Genomic DNA, 17677 nt, shown 5'->3' with positions numbered 1-17677 from the left:
CCGACAAGGGAAAGCTCAAGAGGCCTCAACCCTAGGCCAAGAAGTACAGACAACTAAAAAATGCTGAGATCAAGTCAATGATCTGAACTGTATTGCAAAATAAAAAAAAAAATAAATAAATAAATAAATAAAAATGTTTGGTAAAAATACCTTTAAAAAATGCTGAGAGTTGCAGAAATTAGTCTTCCCCATGGATAAGCCTGTATCAGGCTTTCTTTGGGCCCCAACCAGCTCCCAAATCATGACACAGAGACTTATTATCAGTTATGAGTGTTCAGCCTTAGCTTAAGCTCATCTCTTGCTAACTCTTTTAACTTAACCTTTTTCTCATTATCTATTTTTATAGTATTTTTATTTTATAATTAACTTAATTTCACATATCAGCCACGAATTTCCCTGTCCTCCCTCCTCCCACCCCTCAGCCCTCGCCCCAATCCACCCCCCACTCCCACCTCCTCCAAGGCAAGGTCTCCCCTGGGGAGTCAGCCCAGCCTGGCAGACTCAGCCAAGGCAGGTCCAGTCCCCTCCTCCCTACACCAAGGCTGAGCAAAGTGTCCCAGCATAGGCCCCAGGCTCCAAAAAGTCAGCCTATCCACCAAGGACAGGTCCTGGCTCCACTGCCTGGGAGCCTCCCATACAGTTCAAGCTAATCAACTATCTCACTTATCCAGAGGGCCTGGTCCAATTCCATGGGGGTTCCTCCACCATTGGTTCACAGTTCATGTGTTTCCACTAGTTTGGCTATTTGTCCCTGTGCTTCCTCCAACCATGGTCTCAACATCTCTCGCTCATACAATCCCTCCTCTCTCTCACCAAATGGACTTCTGGAGCTCCATCTGGGGCTTGGCCATGGATCGCTGCATCCATTTCCATCAGACACTGGATGAGAGTTCTATCATGACAGCCAGGGTGTTCGGCCATCCAATCACCAGAGCAGGTCAGAGGACACAGTCAATAAGACAAAATGACAGCCTACAGAGTGGGAAAAGATCTTCACCAACCCCATATCTGACAGATGGCTGATATCCAGAACATATAAAGAACTCAAGAAATTAGACATCAAAATACCCAACAGTCCAATTAAAAAATGGGCTATAGAGCTAAACAGAGAATTCTCAACAGAAGAAGCTCAAATGGCTGAAAGACATTTAAGGAATTGCTCAACATCCTTAATCATCAGGTAAATGAAAATCAAAATTACACCCATCAGAATGGCTAAGATAAAAAACTCTGAAGACAGCTTATGTTGGACAGGATGTAGAGCAAGGGAAACTCTCCTCCACTGTTGGTGGGAATGCAAGCTTGTACAGCCACTTTGGAAATCAATATGGTGCTTTCTTAGAAAATTGGGAATCAACCTCCCTCAAGACTCAGCTATTCCACTCTTGGGCATATACCCAAGGAATGCTCAATCGTACCAAAAGGGCACATGCTCAACTATGTTCACAGCAGCATTATTTGTAATAACCAGAACCTGGAAACAACCTAGATGCCCTTCAACTGAAGAATGGATAAATAAAATGTGGTACATATACACAATGGAGTACTACTCAGCAGAGAAAAGCAATGACATCATGAGGTTTGCAGGCAAATGGATGGAACTAGAAAAAAATCATCCTGAGTGAGGTAACCCAGACTCAGAAAGACAAACATGGTATGTACTCACTCATAAGTGGATACTAGATGTAAAGCAAAGGATAACCAGACTGCAACTCACAACTCCAGGGAGGCTACCTAGTAAAGAGGACTCTGAGAAAGACACAGGAATCACCCAATGACAGAGAAATAGATGATGAGATCTACATGAGCAAACTGGGGGAGGGCGGATAATGGAGGGCAAGGGTCAGAGGAAAGAGAGCTTAGGGGACAGGGAGGTCCCAGCTGGATCAGGAGCAGTGTGGGAGAATGGAGAGGGAGATACCATGATGAATGAAGACCCCAGGGGAATAGGAAGAAGCAGAGTGCTAGAGAGGTCTCCAGAAATCCACAAAGATACCTCCACTATAGACTACTCATCATCTATTTTTCTCAGGGCTTTTTATCTTGCTTTCATTCTGTATTCCCTACTTTCACTACTTCCCCCTGTCTATCTAGCTGATGGCTACCTGGCTGGCCCCAGGTATCTCCCTCTTTTTCTCCCTCATTCTCTTCTGTAGAGCCTAAATTTCTCCTCCTATTTATTCTCTCTGTCTGCCAGCCCTGCCTATCTCTCTACTGCTTAGCTATTGGCTGTTCAGCTTTTTATTAGGCCAATCATGTGCCTTAGACAAGCAAGGTGAAACAGTAACACATCTTTACATAGTGAAACAAATATAGTGTAAACAAAAGCAGCATGCCTTTACATAATTAAACAAATGCAGCATAAACAAACGTGACACATCTTTACATATTTAAAGCAATATTTCACAACATGAACTTTCAGTCAGTTATCCAATACTAATTGGAAAGCCCTAAAATCAAATGCATACAAGTAAAACTAAACAGACTGGCCAAGTTGTGTTTGTATATTTATGATTTATGTATATGTAACAGTAGCAAAAAGAAAAGAGGCCATAAATTCATGAGGAAGCTAGAGGGCATGGGTATGGCAGGGATTGAATGGAGGGAAGAAAATGGAGAAATTATATAATTGTATTTTAATCAAAAATAAAGTCACTTTATTTAAAAAGCTATAATGAATTTTCATATATATATCTTCTTTATGCACATATATGCTCACTTTGTTATTATAGACTCTAAGAAGTAGAATTCCTTGATCAAGAATTATTAAAAATATGGGTTTGTGGGAGATATCAAAGTTATATTCAAAAATCACTTTACTATGTTAATTCATCCTTTATATTTTTTCACCTGCTTCAGAACTACTTGGTTTTTGTTTTTACATACAATGTTTTTATTAATTATTTGAGAATTTTATACAATGTGTTTTGTTTACTCACTCCCACACCTATTCCAGTTCTGGTCAGACCTACACCCACCTCCCTAATGTACAAATTCCTGTCCTTTTTTTTATAATTCATCGAGTCAATCTCGTACTTCCTGTCTATTTATGAATGAAGAACCATCCATCAAAATGTAGTCAACCTACCAATAGCCACATCCTTAAAGAAATTTGATTCTCCATCCCCAGGAAACCATCAACTGTCTCAAGCTCCTTTTTTAAGTGAACTTGTAAACTGCTCTTTCCTTCATGGTAGAATCTTGCCTAGCTTGATCTTGTATAGGTCTTGTGTGGGCAGTCCCAGGTGCCATAAGCTCCTGTCATGTTCAGAAAAGAATCTTTCATATGGGCCTCCCTGACCTCTGACCTCTGACTCTTACAGCCTTCCATAATGGTTCCTGAGCTTTGGAATGGAGGAAGTGCGGGTTTCCCAGTTGTGTCTGGTGACCCCTATAACATTCACTTCACTGTTTCACACTTGGCCATACCTTGCCATTCCAGTTATTATTGTATTTCATAACATAATAATGGAATGCATGCTAACAACTGAGTGCTGAATTGGGAACCAGAGACAGAAAAAAATGATGATGACACAATTACTACCCTTTAAGGCAAATATGTCAACAGATATTTTCAAAATGCTTTGGTGGACTCAATGATATAGTGCTAAAAGAAACATATCTTTGTGAACTATTCTAGATTGTAGAGGTTGCCACTGTTCAATAGAAATATAATGTGAACTGCATATGTGATTTAGGATTTTATGGTGGCCATATTTAAAACATAAAAAGAAATAAGTAAAATTAATTTTAATAAAATTACTACTGAATCTAATATATCCAAAATATTATTTCAATATGTAATTGATATATAATTATTAATGTGGTGTTTTACATTCTCTTTCATATTGCCTTTGACCTTGACTAGCCAAATTTTAAGTACTCAATAAATGCATACAGCAAGTGGCTACCCTATTGGACAACACAAACCTAACTTATCCAGTTTGCATTTCTCACATCTCTTTCTAGAATATTTCTGTAGTTTGATCATTGTAAATAAGTATGCATCTCTTGAAAGGGAGTAGTAGAATGAGGGAGCATTGTTGTTTATGTTACTAGATACTATCAGGCTCACTTAAGGGAGACAAAACCCAACATCCTAACAGACATTGCAAAGATATATATGCAGCAACTTGGACCATTCTATAAAAATATGCAAGGTGAAAAGAATTTCTGCTTATGGAGTCAGCCCTCTTGAGATTCAAGATTACAGGAATGTTTTAAACTTAGGTATGGGATATACAACCTGAATAGCTTAGGCCTGTGCTGTCCAATAGACTGCATTTACCAACAAGAAATAGCATGATGTTCCACTTGTTACCTTCACTTTGTAATGAGCTTGTGATTTCAGGGCATAGCTCTTTACAATTGGATTATAGAAGTCTAATAATTACAAATTGTATAGCACTGAGCAGCAGAGAACATTTGTTAAAGGACCATTAGGAACTGTCATTCTTAATCTGGTGAAAAGACATTACTCTAGGGCGATCTGAATTGGCATACACATTCTGTCTAGTCAGTGGATTTCAGTAAAATACAAAGAAACTGGTACCCTACATTAAGCTGGATAGTGTCTGTCCCATCCCTGAGTATATACATTTATGTATACATCATTAGGAATTACCATGCTAATCTTGCTTTGAATCATGTCTACTTTAACTCATTTGGAGCACTACTTGTAAAATTTAAATGTTATCAGTTTCTGTTCACTTCTTGTTTATTGATGACCAGCTGTGAAGTGGATTAGACTACTGAGATAACAGGATTATGGGACCAATAATTATGTACATGAATTTTTCTACCACTCTTCCTGACTGGCCTCACATTTAGCTACTTAATGCTCCTCACAGGTTCCATGTAATCCTTCAAAGATTTTTATACTTCTACTCTATCTGTCTGGAAGGATTTGCACTACATAGGTGATTCTCAACCTTCCTAAATCTGAGACTCTTTAATACAGTTCTTCATGTTATAGTGACCCCCAAACATAAAATCATTTCATTGCTATTTCAGAACTGTAATTTTGCTACTGTAGTTAATCACAATGCAAATATCTGGCATACAGGATATTTGATATGCAACTGCATGGGGGTCATGACCCACATGTTGGGAACCACTGCTCTAGATATTCAATATACTCTATCTGGTCCATCTTATTCAAATGTACCTTCCTCTGAGAGGCCTTTTCTGACTGCCCTGTATTAGTTGCTTTTCCTGTTGCTATGATAAAACAAACTGGTAGAAACAATATAAGGTCGAAATGTTGACTGTTAAATGGTGACAGAGTAGCAGAACTGGGAGGCCAGCCACATTGCTTGTGCAGTAAGGAAGCAAAGGGACATGAATATTAGGTCTCAGAAATTGTTCTTTTTTTTTTTAATTCAGCCCTTGTAATGATGTCAGCCACAGTTAAACTGTGTCTTCTTACCTCAATTAACCTAATCTAGTTAATCCCTTCAAGTATACCTTGGGGCTAATTTAGAAAGTAATTCCTCACAGTCATTATCTTGTCTCTTAGGTGATTCTGGATCCTGTAACATTGAAAATATTAACTGTCCACACCTTTACCTATATTTTTCCTCACAGAACTTATAACTTCCTAAAAAATATCTCATCTGTGCTTCGTTTCCATAAAAATTCAACTTTATAATTTACATTATACCATATATTTTCCCTGGTCTATATTAACCTATCACTTAAATTCTGGACACTAAAATTAAAAAAAAAACTTCCTTGCACAAAAGAGTTATTGAATTAACATATGAATATAACTTAAAATTGCTGTATTCATTGCCTTATTCTATATAGTTGATTCAAATGACAATGCCTGGGTTTAAGGGCGTCAAAAAGGATTTGATTCATCTTCTTTCTAAAGATGTCAGTCAGCTAGTACATACTGATGAGGCTATATGAATTGTTTATGTCTAGTGTCCATATTAGCTGTATGTGTGTGAGTGTGTGTGTATATGTGAGTCTATGTATGTGTGCACACATGCACATGCATGGGCTAAAGCCTGGAATCCACATATAAGAAAAAACATGAACTCTTTCAATTCTGAGTGTAGGTGACATCACTTAATATCATGATATCCAATTCCGTCCATTTTCTGTCTGTATCCCCAACATTCCCAGTGTACTTGGCACATATTTTGAAAATATTTCTTTAATCAAAAGATAATTGCTACATGTAAACTACTACCAAATCTTTCTAATGGTATATTGATATATAGCACAAGTCAACATACATTTATTGATTGCTTTAATATAGGCAAGCTATGATTGTTTCTAATAAAATTCTGGAATTCTTTAGAGAGCACAGTCTATTCTTCACATAAACGCACTGTTTGGATTCCTTTCATAACTCAGCATATAGAAATTCAATTTGGAAGAGAGAAAAGGTCAGTCCCCTTGCCATGGTACCCTTGATCGGTAGCAAGTAATTAGCTTTCATTATATATTCACACAAATATATGTTCTAATCAACTTGCTCCCTGGGAAACATATAATATACTTAAAAATTATAAAACTTCATTGCTGTCACAGAATGTTCTATTAAATGTGCCCTTACCTCTGTATCTTCCTATTTCTTCTGACAGTAAAAGATAAATCCCTCCTTACATATTTTAAAATGACGGTCTCATCACATACATTTTTTCTCATTTTCTCATGCCCTCAGGAAACTGGTTGAACTTAAATAAAGTACATAAAATAGCTCTCTTGGTCTTCAAAATGACACTCATTATGCCTTCTGTTATAAATGGTCAATCTAATTTCACAAAAAAATTAATTCAACCAAGGAAGTGAAACAAGTTTCAATGTGATTTGTAATATCAATAATATTAAAATTATTTTGGGAGCCTGAATACAACAAACTTTCTAAGATACTGATAAACACCTTGAACTAGAACAATAATAGTAACCAAATTTCACTTCCTTTAGCTAGAAATCTCAGCAATGGCACTACTACAGTGTTTTTAATATACCATATATTCCTCAAAACTATTGTCCTTTGGTTTCAGTGGTTCCCATTAATTGCAAGAGAAAATCATCGAGCTACACTGGTTTTAGCCCAAAGAAAGGGGAAAAACCAATTAAATGTTTTAAAGATAAATTAGAAATAAGATGTTAGAAATCTCTGTAGCTCCAACTAAAAGTAGACAGATGGTTTTTAAATGGGCACTTTGACTAGTGTCTCTCTTTTCAGCCACCATCTCCTATGAGATATGTGTGTGTGTGTGTGTGTGTGTGTGTGTGTGTGTGTGTGTGTGTGTGTATGTGTGTGTGTGCGTGTGCGTGTGTGTGTGTGAGATAGAAGTACAAATTAAGTCCTCTCAGTTTCCCTAATAACATGAAGAAAAATAGATTTTTATGGACAGATTTGCTTTTTCTTTCTTGCCTTTTGATAGTATTTGAGAAAACAGATTCTGCCCCAGGCACTATTCTAACAGTCTCTCTCTTCAGTGGCCTCATTCTCTCTCATAACTTCAATTGTTGACTCTGTGCATGCATGTTTTTACAATCTTGTTCCAGCTTTAATATTCCTTTATAATTTTAAACCTCTTGAAGTAAGCATTATATCTAGATGCCACATCAGTCCCTGGAAACCCGTGTCTCTAGAGATGGATTCATTTAATTCCTCCAATCTCACCTCAGACCATCTGTTCAATCAGTCATCTATAGAATACAGATCCAGCTCCAACCACTTGTAAGCTAAGTAAAGAATCCCCTAAATATTTTAATAGGTCCACCATTCCTTCAGTTATTGCAGCTCTAAATTGTAACCACTTTGAATTAATCTTAGAATTAATCCATCTATTTGTCTGTGATCTTTTAGTGCACCAATGTACATGCATGATATTATGAGAGTACAATCTCACAGCAAACTCCTTGGTCCTCTGGCCCTTAGAGTCTTTCTTCTCCCTCTGTGACAATCTTTCTTTAGCCTTCAGTATAGGAGTTGTTGCTAAGTCAACAATTTCTTCTTCTTTATTATTTTATTGTCATCTTTTTTTTTGGTCTTTTGAGACAGGGTTTCTCTGTGTAGCCTTGGTTGTCCTGGAACTTGCTCTGTAGACCAGGCTGGCGTCTAACTCACAGAGATCCACCTACAGAGTGCTGGGATTAAAGGAGTGTGCTACCACCACCCTACAATTTCTTCTTGTGGAACCTCTATTGACTTCTCAATGGAAATAATTTAGACACTCTTATGACACTATCTTAACTGAAAAACTATTTCTCATCTACATTATTACAAGTTCACCCCATTTGTTTCTTTGATACATGTTTTATGGTTATAATCCATTTTTTGCACTGTTATTAGATTTATCTTTTTGAGAAATGTATTTTGATAACATTTACTTCCCTAAAAACACCCAATAATCCAATTTTCTTTCTAATTTAACTCCCTAAAGAATACTGACTATGTCATCAGTTAAGGAAATAATAATATTTCTGTTGCTTAATAAATTAAATGCAAATATCTAAGAGTGGCACCCAAAGTTTTCTAAAATACCAGCCTTAATGCTACCATTCTGTATTTACCATCCATTACCAACCATAGCTAACTTCCAATGAACCCAAACAATTTCCTTTGCTTCAAACAAATTCTGTACATTACGAAGTATAACTTTGTCCAGGCCTCCCCTCATCCTTGCCTATCTCTGTCACCCTTCAAAGCACAACACAAATCTAAACATCTATCTCCAATAGTAATTCCTTTGTAAAAACCATTCTTTATAAGATATATCTAGCCAAATATAGCTTATTTTTTCTTTAATCAATTTATTTTAAAATAGAAAATATAGAAATCATAAAAAGGAAATTAAAATCCTCCCTAAGCTTTCAAACCATTAACATGTTGCTTCCATACATTCTTTCTCTAAGATATGAATGCTTGCGTACAGTCACACACATTCACACAATTCAGATTATATAATTAATACTTTTGGGAAGCCTGATATTTTCATTTGATACTTCATGAATATTTCCCAGGTTGCTGTATGACATCTTCAATGTGATTTTAATAACTATATAATTTTGTGTTATTAATACATCACCAGGTAATTACACACAAATTGATAAATATTTAGATTGATTTTAACTTTTGAATATTATTTTCAGATATTATCTTGGACAATCTTAAGTACATTCATAATAATTTCTTACAAACTAAATAATTGAACCAAAGGAAAAGTCAAAATTTAAGGTTTTGTTATGTTCATTTTTTTTACTTTTATAAATAATGCAACATTACCTTGCACAAAACTCATATTTTAATATTTTTATCCAAATTGATGTGTGATCATATTCTTGCACAATGATAATATCAAATATCTCTTAGTCTTCTGATATAAAATTAAACCTACATTATGTCAATGCTTCTACATAGTATTATGGCTATTTTACATTTGTAATACTACAAAATTCTACCCTAACAGGCATCTAGGTTTTAACACCTGTGGCAGTTATGAAGGGCCTATGAACACTAGGCAGTCAGTAAATATTTATTGAATTGAATTGGATCAGTTATAACAAAGTTCTCCTGGGTTGGTAATTTGTTATCCACATTATTCTGTAGGGGTTTCCATATGGAAACTAGAGTTACATGACTATGGAAAAATGGAAACATATGAGATCACAGCCCTGAGGAGCCAAGAACAATCCCATTGTAATTGGTCAACTAACCCTCCAATTTCTTAAACTATCTCTTGAATAGCATTCATCTCAGTGTTTTAACACCAGCTACTTGAGAAAAGAACTATATCTGTTGATATAGATATAAAACTCCTAGTCCATTGGCTTACTTAAAAGACCACTAATTATGACATTTTCAGGTGCAAAAGGCTAGCTGGTTTAGCAGCCTTCTAAATGAGTCAGAATAAGTTAATATACGCTTGTTTTCTTGCAGCAGTACACTTGTTTGGCCTGACGTGGCAGTTGCAACCAGTTGGACAGATCTATGCGAATGGAATTAGCAATGGGAACACAGGGACCGAGTCCATGGATACTACTTACTCTCCCATTGGAGGAAAAGTTTCTGACAAATCAGAGAAAAAAGGTACAGTGACCAAAATGATTGATGGATTCTTGATTAATTTTTCCTAATTAAGTTATTAGGACCATATCTGGGATAGCGTCACTTCACATTAAATTTCATTATCACTTGAGAGAACTCCACTACGTGAACAGAATAAGTCCATGCCAGTGTCTTGTGAAGCAAAATCTCTTTTTCTCCAGTGCTTTGAGTATAAACTAATTAAACTTTTCAAATATGTTGACAATTTTGAAAATAAATAAATAAATAAATAAATATTTATAGAATGGAACTTTCAATAAAATAAAAATTTCATTGCACATATAACTACCCTGAAGCAACATGGGATTTTGATTAAGTTCCCTTATGTCCTAGCCCAGCATTTATTTATATGTAACATTTTACAAAGGGTATACAGAAATTTCTTCTGTTTATAAGTAAAGGCAGTTTCTGCCTCATGTAAAGGTGAATGTTTATAACAAAATGGGAAAACATGAATTATTTTCTAGTTGGGAAACATGAAATCTTCCTAGTTGAAAGAAAATTACTTCAAGTCCTGAATTGTTCAAAGTAACCAACATGTACATGAACTAGGAGACATATTTAAATAAATGCCACGGTACTAGTACTCCTAACTTCTAAGACTTTAGTCTTAATAAGCAAAGAAAAATAACTAGAACTTGGTGTTATGACTTCCCTTGAAATAGGTTTAAGTACAGAGGTATTTATGCTACGTAAATTTTTAGTATGTCCGATTTTAAAGTAGAAATTAAGAACAAAACTGTCCTCTATGAGATAAAATTAAGCAAATAAATAAATTAAGCAAACATTTACCCTTAAGAAAGTCACAATTTTATAGAGGTGATAAGTTTTATTTTGCTTTTTTAGTTCTAAATACAGAATCAATTTGTTTTACACTTTTTTGAGTTAGTAGTCTCTGCATGTCTGTTTCATTGATGTGGATGGGTGTTTATGAGGGGTTTTTTTTGTCTGCTTTTGGAACAATAGCTTTGCTTTGCCCTATGCTTCAGTAAAAGTGAATACTTGTGGTTAAGAAAAGAGAAGACTTTTGTTATAATTTTCAATTCACAGTGCCGTTTGATTTGCATCTCATTTCTGAACACTTAATCTATCCAGGATTGACCATTCCTGGAAGTTTCACTGTTACTTTTGCAAGGAGGTAGGGCTGAAGGGATGGGGTCAGAAGTGGACAAGGAAAGGACTAGACTAGACTCTCTCTTTTATCTACTTTTCCTTTTCTCTTTCTTCTTATTTGATTCCTTCACATGTGAAGACATAAAAGCCACCATCTGTCATTATCTTCCTAAAGACTTTCTTGTCATTCATGCTGAACATTAGAAACACCTGTTTAAAGAAAATGCAAAATGCAGGACAGCAAAAGATGAGCACGTGGTTGTCATAAGTTTATATTCAATTTTAGATTTGAATTCAAATGTCTCCTCACTCCTTTCCAGAAAATAAGTTGAAAATGCAGTCTAAAACTTACTAATTATTCTATGTCCAAGATTGTTCCAGATATTTTCCATGGTTTAAATCATGAATGCAACATTATGCTTCCCATTTTAAGAGGTAAACAGGCATCATGACTGATCCCAGAACCTATTCTCTTAACTTTTTTTGCAGCATCTTACTGTGTCAGCATCTTAAAAAAAATTCCCCTTGAAATGAACCCACTGAAAATTTTTTTATATTTCTGTTCAATTATAAAAACAAACTTGGAAAATTATTTCAATTTAATAAGAAATATCATTATATGTGACCTCTTGTAGGTCAACCATATTCCAGGGCTGGCCCCACTCCTAAAGGTGATAGGGCAGCACACATTAGACTGGATGAAAATAAAGAAAAACTCATGAAGTTGCATTTGTGGGAAAGTGAATGTATGGAGGATAGATATGGGAGGACAATGGAGGAGGGAAGTGAGTATTATAAAAATATATTAACCTGTCAAAGAATTCCTAAAAATATTATGTTAAAAGAAATGTAATTATGTATTCATATATCATAAATGCAGAAGTGAAGCTATTAGAAGCTATTTAAGGAGAAGAAACAGAGCAGCAAAAGCAAGGAGTGGAGAATGTAATGAGAGAGAAAGATAAATTAGAGCAAAAGTCTATGATATATATATATATATATGTACATACATATAACAATAAAATCCATTACTTTGTATGCTAACTTAAAATTCACTTAAACATAAGAAGGAAAAGAAAAGTTTTTATGGACTTTTTTACTAGTTCTTTGAGACGTTTGTAAATGTGTCTTGATTGTATTCACTGACCCACCCCCATTTCCTCCCAGATCTACCCCCTTCCCTGCCCACCCAACTTTCTGTCCTTATTGTTAGCACTCATAGAATTCCAATTAGTGCTGCCCATATATTCATGGATGTGTGATCTTCTGCTGGAACATGGTCAACTTAACAGCCTACACTCTTAAAGAAATTTGACTCTCAACAAATATCATTTGCCAATAGCTGCTCAGCTAGGGATGGAACTTGATCCCCGCTTTCCCTTTCATGTTGGGATTTAGTCTGACTGGAGCTTGTACTGGTCTTGTGTGTTGTCACAACTGCCATGAGTTCATATGTGCAGCTGCCCTGTTGTATCTGGAAAACAGGTTCCATGTAATCATCCACTGCCTCTGGCTCTTCTACTCTTTCCATCCCCTCTTCTACAATGATCCCTGAGCCCTGGAGGAGGCGATGTAATATAGATGTCCCATTTAGTGCTGACTATTCTGTAATTTCTAATCCCCTGTACCTTGACCAGTTGTGGGTCTCACTGTTAATCATTATCTGTTGCAAATAGAAGCATCTCTGTTGAGGTTTAAGAAATACCTTAATCTATGCATATAACAATAAATCTCAGGAGTCAGGACAGCTGATGCCATGAATACCAAGTTGTGAGTTTCAAGTAACTTTACGGCAGCCTTAACTATAACCTAATATCATAGTTTGTTATATTAGGTTTTTGATGTATATTATAATCAAAATCATAGCTCCTTTTTTAGTGCTACATCTATATGAAATGGAACCACACAGAAGAAATAGTAAAGTATAAAGATATTTTCAAATGATCAAATGATTCCTTCAAGAATACAGTTCTAGAAGCTTGTATTAATTTTGTATGCTCTAACGTATGAAACTGACTAGATCATTGTTTTTACATTAGCTCCCTTAATCTTCAAGAATATCAAACATTATAGAATTTCAGTTAAGAACCTGGGATCTCTAGGCAGACACACAGCTTTATATCATGTATTGGTTCTCCAAACTCAAGGAACTGAAACCTGAATTAAGGATAAGGATGACAATGAATAGAATCTCTCATTTGTTTTATGAGGACTAAGTCAGATTAGGAATAAAATGTATGTGTATCACAGTCCCTAGAACATTGTTTAAACTAGCTGTAATATTTATTGGGTCAAAATGTGGGAAAATACTTGAGGCTATCTAATTTCTTTAACACTTTAGTAAGTACTACAGATCCTGTTTTCCAACTGATATTAACTTTCCTTCTTGGAAATAAATAATGTTTTCTTTCCTTAACATTTAGGCTCCATTTACTTTCAATTTATCACCTATTATTTTTAAATTAACACCATTGTAAAAGATCATGGATAAATAAAGTATTAGTTTTTTTTTAACTGAATTCTAGTAGAATTCATTCCCTAGTTGTATTTTTCTGTGTGTTTCATCAAGAGATGGGAGTTTTTACCACTTGGTAAACTGAATGAAAAAGGGGAACTCACATTTAGTGTGGTAAGATTTCTAAGAATATGCTAGAACTTGTGGCATATCTCAAAAACAAGCTAGAATCTATCAGGTTATCTACCAAATACCTAAGTTGCAATCATTCAATATATACAACCTACAATTGAAAGAATTATATTTGAACAGATACTAACTACATTAAAACCTTACTAATTAGTCTTAACTTTTACCATTTAACTAGAAACATTATGAAACAACTAGGTTAAACAAAACAGAGGAGATAAGAACAAATAAAGTGCTTACACTTAGACCTTGGTCATGTAACATCCACAAATAAAACTAGCAATAACTATGATACATAGTTTTCAAATCTTTAAGAAGATAAAATGAAACATTGTTATTTAAAGGTGGAGAAAATGAGGGTGTGAAAGGTGGAGATCACAGAAGAGAACTGGTACTGGAACCAAGGATACTTAATTCCATATTCCATGTTTTCTTGTTTATTATTGTAACAACATAACACAAAATAAACATTTGAATTGCTGAAGACCTTCTCAGCATGAAAGTATCAAAGACAAAAAACGGCACAACTAAAGAAATGAATTGTATTCAGGCTAAACCACAGTGAGGTTTTTCCTTAGACTTTTACAGGAAATGGAGAAGTTACATGTGGGATGATTTACAGGGAGGAATTGATTTGCAACCCAGGGAAGACTCGGTCACTCAGTCAGCAGTACAGGGAACATTTGTGACTATGACTGCCTTTTTTCAAATGAACAAACTATTTTAATCTTAGCTATTTATTCATGAACAATGAACAGAAAATGGATGCCTTGAATATGCTCTTTCAGTAGTCAGACAATAGAGGAAAGGTCTTTTCTCAGGTGAACAAGAGACTCACAGGCAAATCTTCACTTCTATATTTAATTAAAATATATTACATCATTTACCCCCTCCTTCTACCCACTCCTACAATGCCCATTCCCACCAACTCCAGCCTGCTGCCAAATCACAGCCTTCTCTTATTTAATCTTTGTTGTTACATATACATATAAATGAATCAACATATGAATATACTGATTCTGTTCAGTGGTACATGCATGTATGTTTCTAGAGTTGGCCACTTGGTGTTAGATAACCAATCAGGTGGTACATCCTTGGTTGTCAATTGCTTGTAGCTCTTCATCTACTGGTGGGCCCTTGAGATTTCCCCCAACTAAATTGATAAATTGTGTCAATATTGTTGAGGTTTGTTTAAGCAGTCATTTTGTGCAGAATTCATAGATATAGCTTCCCTGTCATAGTTAGAAAGCACAGTCTCACAGCAGACTTCCTGATGCTCTGGCTCTTAAAATCTGTCTACACCTTCTTCTGTAATGTTCCCTGAGCCTTAGGTTATGGTGTAGATGTATCAGTTGTTGCTGGACACTCCAAAGTCAATTGTTCTCTGCATGTTGACCATGTGTGAATTTCTGTAATGCTCTTCATCTACTGCAAAGAGAAAATTCTTTGATTAGAAGTGAGAGCTACAATTATATGTGGGCATAAATATAAGAATGTAGAATGTAGCTAAGAATAAGGCCATAGGTCTTAGAGGAAAACATACTACTGTTATTTTCATAAGCAAATCTTATGAGAAGGAATAGACAGAGAGTTTTACCTCACATGCTGTATAAGCAGGAAGGGTGTGTTGTGTTTGGGGTGTGTGTGTGTGTGTGTGTGTGTGTGTGTGTGTGTGTGTGTGTGTGTGATTATAGTAAGCAGTTTCCCAGAACACTAAAAGGTTAGAGATATTTCTTAACCATTATTTCTCTAGCATCAGGATCAAGTAAAAACCTAACATTTTTAGTAGCCATCTGACTGAGGATAAAATTTATTGAGAAGTTCAACAGTGAATTCTTCCAAGTTGCACATCAAAATAGAACACCAGGAACAAAGAAAAGTGGTAAGGAAAAAGAACTGAAATATACTAAAGGCAGCTGTAGCATTTTTACAGTTTTGCGAAAAGCTGGCCTTGGTGGGACGAGTAGCATTTCTTTGAAATTCATCCCACAAGATCTATCCTTGCAACACCAAAGGAGAAAAATGATGCTTTCTAGTCAGTTTCTGCTGAATATATGACCATGTAAACAACACTCCATTGATTGATAGGACACAATTTATAGTTTGTTCTGAAGATGCTTTTTAGCCAAGACCAAATAGAGACTATAGCTTCACTTCTCTAGAATCCAGCTTCACATTTGAAAGATGGGAAGTTTGCTTTCAGCCCCTTCAAAGGTCCAGGAGCAAAATCCTTATGCAAATTAAATATTACCCAGAAATTACTCATGGAAATATAAAACAGACAAGCTGTAGTTCTGTAGACCAAATAAGGGAGGGGAATACATCCCTGCCAATTCCTCTCTCCTTTTCTCTTTCTCTTAACAGCTATTAAGGCTTTGACAAACATACAGGTACTTACTAGGACCTTCTCATCTCTAAAGTTGCCTCCAACTGTATCTGTTAAGAGATTATGAATTCAAATCTCCAGTTAAGGGATAACAGTTAGCCAATCCAAGTAACAACGGACCTATCTTTGAAAGGGGCATATGTTCTTGAAAAATGGTTGAAAAGTAGGTTTGCTACTTAGGTACTTTCTGACAATTCTGTTAAATTGAAATAATTGATCCTTCATTTTTCACCTTCTAACTTTGGATTTTTTTGACATGTGTATAACAATAGCAGCCTGCACTTACAGAGCATTTATGATCTTAAAATACCATAACGTATTTTATCTATGTAAGAGTTTTATGCTGTGGCCGCTATTGTTGCCTCTGTCTTGCAGTTAAAAATGAAAACAAGAAAAGGTTAAGTAACTTGCCATGCATAATAGTCACAAGCATGGACAGAACTGAGTTTGGAGTCCAGTTTTTTCTTACTCTTATCTCAATGTACTTTAAGCCCCTTTCTCTTATGTTTAGGGAAATTCCTTTCTCCCAGCCCATTTTTTAACTAATAGCTATCTTGATTACAGATCTTTGTGCATGCAATCCGAATATACAGTCCTTGCATAAGAATAGTTTGCAAATTTGAAATTTCACACCAAACATCTCTACTTACTGAGTACATTTACTACACCATACACACACACACACACACACACACACACACACACACACACACACACACACACACACACTACCACCACCACCATTATGAAATGGAAAATTAACAACAGTACCAAATGTACCTTTTGAATTGCCTTTCAATTGTGGACTGTTTTAGGAGAAAAAAAGAAGAAAGAAGGGAAGAGAGTAGATTCCTTTTTCTTTGCTGTGTCTTACCTGAGTCGTAGATACAGTAAAGACATTTATGCAGCGATAAGTTTGAAACTTGAATACCAGGTTAATTTTCTATATTTACTTGATGTTTTGCAGATATTTATTTCATGAACACAACCAGTAGTTAAAAGTCATCAGAGAGGATTCCTCCAGCAGCAGATGAGAGTGGGTGCAGAGACCCAGAGCCAGACATGAGGAGAGAGAGTCTAAATTGGAAGTATCCATTGGGTCCCTCCCTTTGGAGTTCAGGGAACCCCATGGAGAAGGGGAAGGATTATAGGAGTCAGAGGGGATGGAGGACAAAAGGAGAACACAGCCCATAGAATCAACTAACCAGGGTGCATATGGACTCACAGAGACTGAAGCAGCAACCACAGGGCTTATATGGGTTTGCACGAGGTCCTCTGTGTATATGTTATGGCTATTAGCTTAGTGTTCTTGTGTGACTCTTAACAGTGGGAGTGGGTATGTTTCTGACTCTTTTGCCTGTTCTTGGGACTCCTATTGGATTGCATTGACAGGAGAGCTTTTGCCTTGTCTTATTGTACCTTGTTTTGTTCTGTTCAGTTGTTGTCTCTTAGAGGCTTG

General features: G+C 35.8%; 1 protein-coding gene across 5 annotated transcripts in view; it reads left to right on the top strand.

The window, feature by feature from the left end:
* The window catches only part of Tenm1 (teneurin transmembrane protein 1), an 820708-nt gene that overhangs the window by 521083 nt on the left and 281948 nt on the right, over positions 1 to 17677 (top strand). For 3 of the 5 annotated variants that reach the window (XM_052738708.1, XM_052738693.1, XM_052738702.1), the window contains one exon: positions 9908 to 10057. The exons of 1 other annotated variant lie outside the window; for it this stretch is intronic. In XM_052738708.1, the coding sequence (XP_052594668.1) occupies positions 9908 to 10057 (150 nt within the window). The remainder of the gene's footprint in view (positions 1 to 9907; positions 10058 to 17677) is intronic. One more of the 5 variants, XM_052738717.1, reaches the window with a different exon arrangement.

This window comes from Peromyscus californicus, unplaced genomic scaffold (genome assembly GCF_007827085.1).
Source record: "Peromyscus californicus insignis strain IS unplaced genomic scaffold, ASM782708v3 Scaffold_10__1_contigs__length_136768540, whole genome shotgun sequence".
Classification (NCBI taxonomy): Eukaryota; Metazoa; Chordata; class Mammalia; order Rodentia; family Cricetidae; genus Peromyscus; species Peromyscus californicus.
Note: the sequence above shows the minus strand (reverse complement) of the source record. Positions and strands in the feature narration are given on the sequence as shown.